This window comes from Oreochromis aureus, linkage group 18 (assembly GCF_013358895.1).
Source record: "Oreochromis aureus strain Israel breed Guangdong linkage group 18, ZZ_aureus, whole genome shotgun sequence".
NCBI lineage: Eukaryota > Metazoa > Chordata > Actinopteri > Cichliformes > Cichlidae > Oreochromis > Oreochromis aureus.
In genome coordinates this window covers 32,355,350-32,362,209 of record NC_052959.1, presented here as the reverse complement: position 1 = coordinate 32,362,209, position 6,860 = coordinate 32,355,350, and the positions used below count along the sequence as shown (strand labels likewise).

Sequence of the window (6,860 nt, the reverse complement as noted above, 5' to 3'; positions counted from 1 at the left end):
TCACTAGGGATTATTATTCATACACAGTAATGCGAAGTGTGCTCATAGCTAGTATAACTGGACCAACCTGGTGCTCTTCATTTATGGAGGCTGTTTGAGTCTGAATGTTGGACGTTGTGTATCTCGTGTTCTCTGGGCTTTGTTGTCCTCGGTCTTTTTGCAGGATCAGAAAACAAAACCGGGATGGCCGTAAATGTTTCTTTTCCAGTTGGATGATGATAAGACTGTGATGAAGCAAAACTCATTGAGTCACTAGAATAAATTCAACTAGACACTCAAAAGACGTCCTTAAATGTCCTTTAGGTGAGAGAACAAATGAACGAACAGGTAATCGCTTACTTGAGATGAAATCTGCTCAGCTACTTTGAAAACAGCTTCTAACTGGTTCCTCCTTTAACAGGATGACTGCTCAGGGGTAAGGCCATCATGCAGTCCAGCGACCTTTATGGTTCTGGTTTGATTCACCTGGAACTATTAGGGAAACCTTTCAGCGCCTCCTGTGAAAGACACAGGCATAAACACACAAACATTTATTAACATGTCCCACAGTCTTCCAGTTTCATCATTTTGATGTTCTCATCCTGTGGACAACAACATAGATGGATGCAGATTTATTGTTAACTTTTGTAAGGTGTATTTACTGAACATATCCAGCTCCACTGTGATCCTGAACTGGATAAGCACTTAAGAAAATGTGTGAATAAATGGACATACATCAGCTTACTATATTTATCCAAACAGACGGGACCAATAATGCTTCACTGAGTTAGAGACTTTAACAGACTCTTCTATGTAAGAATGTCTCGTGCTGATATACCTGCAAACTTGACAACAAAGGTTTTTCAGACTGCATGTAGCTGTCCTCTATGTCAGCTAACACATTTACATTTATGTCACACTTATTTCTGCTTTCCCATTTTATAATTATTACTTACATTTTGATTAGATACCTTGAGTTTGTAAATGATCAGATTACATAATTGGAATACAATGTATCCAATTCGGGGTCGCAGGAGGGTGAAGCCTATCCCAGCTGATACAGGACCAAGTACAGGACAAACTTTAAGCTAGCACCATGAAGACGGTAAAACACGTAATAATATCTACAAATGCATCTTAAAGCTGTTATATTACCACTCGTTGTATTAACATTAACATTATTGACACTCGCTGACTTTTAATAGTCATTCTATAAATGCTGTCCGTTTAAATGGTCTTACCTGTAACACTGCTGTATCCACCGGATTACAGCCAGAGTGGATTCTGGAGTCTTCCCACGCTCCTGTTACTGATCCTCCATCTGGATGGATGATAACAACCTTCTGAACAATCTAGCAGGTGGAGATGGCCCACATCTATGGGACTGATTTCTGCTAATAACACCCCTTGTATGGACTGATAACATCCGAAGCAGGTGAATAAAATCACCCAGTCGCTAGCTGAGACATTACCCAGCATACACCTCTCCCTCCATCAATGCAATAAATGATACGAAAGTAATAGCCTATAATTAATTTATCTGCTGTATCTGCTGTTTTTCAGGTAGTTGTTTACATTATATACTTTATTGTGTTCGGGTGGGGGGTGGGGGGGGCAGGCAGAGGGAGTGTTTGCCCAGGGCCCCAAACAGGCTAGGACCGCCAGTGTGTGTGTGTGTGTGTGTGTGTGTGTGTGTCATTTCCTGTTACACCATATATGGCTCAACCTTTTAATGACATCTCCAGTCACTCCATTTATGGCGTGACCTTTCAACGAACCAACATGTACAAAAGCAGAAGTGAGCAGTCCTGCTAAACTTATAAAACCAGAAGCTTGTGGTTTCTAAATGTACAATGGAAACCTATAGCGACGAGACAGCTTCATACATCTTATGTACACAACCTAATATGGAAGAAACATTTTATCAAAACACATACAAGCAATGATTATATATATCTTAGCACAAATGAAAATCTTTAAAAAACCAACTCTCTCTGTACTAAGAAAGCTTGAAGAGGCTCAAACTGTTCGAACACTATGGCTTATGTGATTGCCTATTGCCACGGCAATGACTGATATATAGTCAGAAGTTTACTTTCACTCATCAGGGCCATGAATGTTTGCCAATATTTTGCTTTTAATTGTCTTTGAACTGTTGTTTTTCCAAGGTGGAATGATATAGTATACATATTTTTAAAAAGAAGAAGAAGAAATTGAATCATAATGAATTTATTTTGGATTGTAGACGGGCTCAAATATATGGATTCACTTAAATCTTTTAATATGTAGTACTCATAAGCCAAAGCATATTAACCACTTTATTTATCTTAGAATCAGAAAAATCATTGAAGAGTTAAGGTTAGAAAGGACATGATTATTTTATTTTTGATTAAATTAAATGATTCAACCTTAGATAAATAAAAAGAAAACATATAAATTTTAAAATGAGCATGAAGATGAGTGACGTGTCAACCAGTAGAAAAAAAAATACAGTTGATCAGGAAATTAAAAAAACAATGAGTTTTATTGTGTTTTATTTAACTTTGAAGTTGCTTGTAGTAGGTCAAATACATATTCTTTCTAAACTTTCAGAATCATAAATACAAAAAGTGGTGAAACTTTAAAATCATTCAAAGGTTGCTGCAGCTGTCTGTGATTTTACCCTCTATCATTATCTGACTGCCTGTGACTATGTGCTGTTTCATGGATTTGGCTAAGCATTAACATCAAGTGATTCTTGATGACGCAGGAGATTTTTGCCTTCCTCTATTTTAGCCATTGTCTCTGCTTTTTCCTTCATGGACATCAGAGATTGAACTCGTTGCTTCCAGCCTGGTTTGGCCTCAGATTTCTCTCCTTCAATAAGCATGTCGATGTACTCTGGAGTGGACAGAGGGTTTGCCTTCAGTGCTATCTCTTTAAGTCTGTTCAGACACTTGGAAGATCTCTCCATCAGTTTCACCACCTCAGCCTGCAAACTTTTATACTCAGCCTTCAGTTTATCAATCACTTTCTGAACAGTCATCTTCTCTCCTTTGGCTTCCCGATACTTTTCTTCCAGATCTTTTATTGTTCTTTTTTCTTTAACATCTTTATAGCCCCATTTGTACTTCTGATTAAAGTGTATATTCCAAACACACTTTCCTGGGCACTCTGTACAATATCCATTTGGCCCAATTGCTGCACAGCCACTTTTATCTGCATCATTTGCTATGGCACAAGGGTAGTGACAGGTGACATGACACTGCTGACAGTTGGTGATGTAGTTTCCAGTGCCAGAAATGTCCTCCTGAACAGGCTTTCTGACAGTAACTTCAAATTCAAAGTTCTCATTTCTGCTGATCTCTGCTTCATGTTCTCTAAGTTTTTCACTCGTCTCTTTTATCTCCTCAAGCTTGGCTAACCCAAGTTTCACCTGCTTCTGCAGATTCTCAACTGAATTCTCGAGCTGCTTTCTTTCTCTGAGGACTTCCTTTGTCATTGTCAAGCTTTTGGTTTCTATTTTATTCAGAGCAGCAAAAAACCTCTTCATGCTTTTTGTGCCCATCTCCCAAAACATCTTATCAAAACCTCCTTCTTCACCATCATCATCATTCATGCTTTCTGCCTCAACTGATTTGTTATTTGCAAACAGCGCTGAGTTATTGAATTTGAAGTGAACCGGCAGTCCGTCTTCTGATTTAGGACATGGGACTCCTGAAGCATTGATCGCCTCTAGAACTGGAGGTCGCTGACCGTCTGCAAATGTCACCAGAACCCTGATGTTTTCTGCCACATCTTTGCCAAAGATTGAGAGCACTGAATCAAACACATATTTTTGTGTTGGTGTGAGTCGTGCTAAAGCAGCCTGAGCTACAAAACACACAGCATCGATTTCACTGACACCACCCTGAGCAGAGAAGAGGTTACGTAGCTGCTCTACGATCTCTCTGTCTCTTTCTATGCCTCTTGTATCTCCAAAGCCTGGAGTGTCCACAATGGTCAGAGAGAACTCAATTTGAAATCCCTCCTGGTGGTTGACTTTGTACACAGTGACTTCAGAGGTCTGACTGTGAGCTTGTGATTTTGACTGACCCTCATCAACTAACTTAAAGCGATATGGATCCTCCCATTTAACACCTAAAATGTAATTGATCATCCCATTGATGAGCGTTGTCTTCCCTGCACCCGTCGCTCCAAGAACCATTATGGTGCGATTAGGTTTACTGGACTCTTTCCCAAAAGTGAAACGTCTACATCCATCTACATTGAAATCATTTTTTTTCAGTGGAATTATATAAATAGGGAGAGACCCTGTCTTGGTTTCTGATTGTTCACAAATTTTTTTAATAGCATCTGAAAGCGTTTTGGGCCCTTTAAACATTTTCTGTTTTGTTGTACGTCAATTATTAAATTCACTACAAAGACCTAAATTTTTCTTCTTTCAGGAACAAATATAGTGGCTTCTGCGCAGTCAGGTTCTTGTGTTGTTAAGATGTTTCTTTCAGCCCCTGATCTGCAGATGAAATATGTATTAAAAATTAAAACACAGAATTCAGCTCTGATTTTAACCAGAAAAGCATCATCTAGTTTGTACTTTAAACAGACATATAAAAAAGACATAATTAAACAGACATAAAAACAGAAAACCAGCTGAGTTTAGCTGCACTGTAGCACAAAAAGCAATATGAAAACAAGTAATTAACAACCAGTTCATGTTTCACAAACAACCAATGAGCTGATGGCCCTGAAACAAGAAAACGTAAACCAAGCCAGTGGCCACTGATTGTTTTTCTTCACGTTTACAAGTCTTATTTTTATACTTTAACCATTACAAACATCGTCCAATATAGTAAAAATCCATTTTTATATTAAAAAAATTTTCACTTTTGGAAAATTAGGCTCCTTACCTGTTCTCAGTCACGTGCTTTTAGACGTTGAGATATATTGGTTTGGATTCAAACTGGTCTTTTAAAAAAAAAACTCCTAAAATACAAAACGCAGAGTTAGTAATAATAGTTTTTTTAAATTTACAGCTGTAATTTTCACATCAGAGTTTATACATAACAAAAACTACAGTTTCATGACATGTAACATTTCATTATTTTATTTTATTTATTTATTTTGAAGGCTTTAAGCATAGAAATTAATTAAAACCCACCTCTTACGCTGTTAGGCTCCTTGCCATTAGCCACAGAGTTGAAATGATTTGTTGGCTTACATTCAGATCAGTCTTTTAAAAACTCCTAAAATCTAAAAAGAAAAAGGCCAACAAAAAACTACATGAAACATATATTATGTTTATGATGCAACAATTCTTCTAAACTGCTTTAATGTGGCTCAACTAACTTTGTAAGAATAATTAATGCATTACAAAAAAATTAAGCTATCAATAGACACCTGGTAGGATGGGGTAAGAAGAATCAAATTTGGTCAGTCAAAATATCTTGTTTGAATTTATTTAATAAGAGAAGATAAGATAAGATAAGATAAAGCTTTATTAATCCCTCAGGTGGGTTCCTCTGGGAAAATCGACAGGGAAAACCGACAGAAGTTACAGAGCGTGAGCAGAATATTATATATATATATTACACACACATATAAATACAGAGACATATATAGATAAAATATACGAAGGGGATAAATAGAATAAATAGGAATAAAAAATAAAAATACAAGTGAATAGCTTTGTGTGTGTGATGATCTAATGCAGCCAGCAGTAAGTCAACATACTTTTCAATCGGAGAAGCAAATCAAAACTGCAAACAATCATAATAGTATTCTCTATCTTGCAAAACTAAAAGTTGCTATTCTTTTCCAACTTCATGCTTGGAGTTTTAATTTATGTAACTCTAAAAGTAGTGCGATGGGTTAAACACAGAATGTATACACTCTAATATTTTCTTTCATCTGTGTTTGTGTAGATTTAACATTTAGTCCTGCAACATAGAAACACTAATAAATGTCAACATCTTTTTGATTTCATTACAAATGAGTTTAACCAGAAACTAGGAAAGCTTTGTTCCACTGAAAGCAACAGATGAATACAATGAAAAAACAGATCAGTGTTTAACTACTTACGGCAACGTCTCTGATCAGGAAGACAGCGCAAGTTCTGCTCTACTGTACTCTGGTTCCTTTTATCTGTCACGTCCCCACGCCCCAATTTTATCTGCTCTGATGTTACTTTTTTTTTCCTCCTTACTCGTGTCATCTTCAAAACGAAAGCAGAAAAAAAAATTATGGCGCAAGGGTGGAACTAGGCAGGGAATGAGCAGATAACACCAAGAAATATCTATATGTAATGTAGATATAGATGTAATATGTAAGCTTGAAAATGAAAGAATTTTCTACAGTCACATTTAGGGATATCATTAACCCTGTAAGACTCAACCCATCAAAAAATAGCCAGAAAATTCTGAATTTTTGGAACTGAGATGTTTATTAACCCTTATAACAAAATCCACAAAAATTGTTTTGCTATAACATGTTGTGTATGATATATTTTTATTATATATTTATTATAGAATTTTTTGTATCACATTTGATGCATTGGACATTTTGGGCAACAATGACAACAATGTTATTTTTAGACCAAAGAAAATTTTGTCCATAACATTTTGAAATGATGGCAAGTATTGATCATGTTGATGAGATAGAGGTCTATCAAACTCATGTATCAAATATAATACGAAGGAGTTTAAAGTCATTCACAGATTACACTTTTCTAAACTTAAACTTAACCGGATCTATAATTCTGTATCCCGCTTATGTGATAGATGTAATATTGGTGAAGGTTCCCTTGCACATTTATTTTGGCATTGCCCTGTCTTGAAAGCTTTTTGGAGCCAGATTTTTATGTGGTTTTCAAACCAATTTAGGAAAAAAGTACCACTTGATGG

At 36.4% G+C, this 6,860-nt stretch overlaps 1 protein-coding gene across 2 annotated transcripts; it reads right to left on the bottom strand.

Moving 5' to 3' along the window:
* Positions 1–2,484: 2,484 nt before the first annotated feature.
* Positions 2,485–6,097, bottom strand: LOC120434270. 2 transcript variants are annotated; one of them, XM_039602052.1, is made up of 4 exons: positions 6,040–6,097; positions 5,120–5,211; positions 4,869–4,944; positions 2,485–4,474 (listed from the first exon to the last, which is right to left on the bottom strand). In XM_039602052.1, exon 4 carries the CDS (start codon positions 4,340–4,342, stop codon positions 2,693–2,695), a length of 1,650 nt encoding a protein of 549 aa, XP_039457986.1. In that variant the 5' UTR covers positions 4,343–4,474; positions 4,869–4,944; positions 5,120–5,211; positions 6,040–6,097; the 3' UTR covers positions 2,485–2,692. The 2 variants fall into 2 exon arrangements, with proteins under 2 accessions (XP_039457986.1, XP_039457987.1); XM_039602053.1 differs by having other exon boundaries at positions 4,869–4,941; positions 5,116–5,211; positions 6,040–6,083.
* Positions 6,098–6,860: the final 763 nt, after the last annotated feature.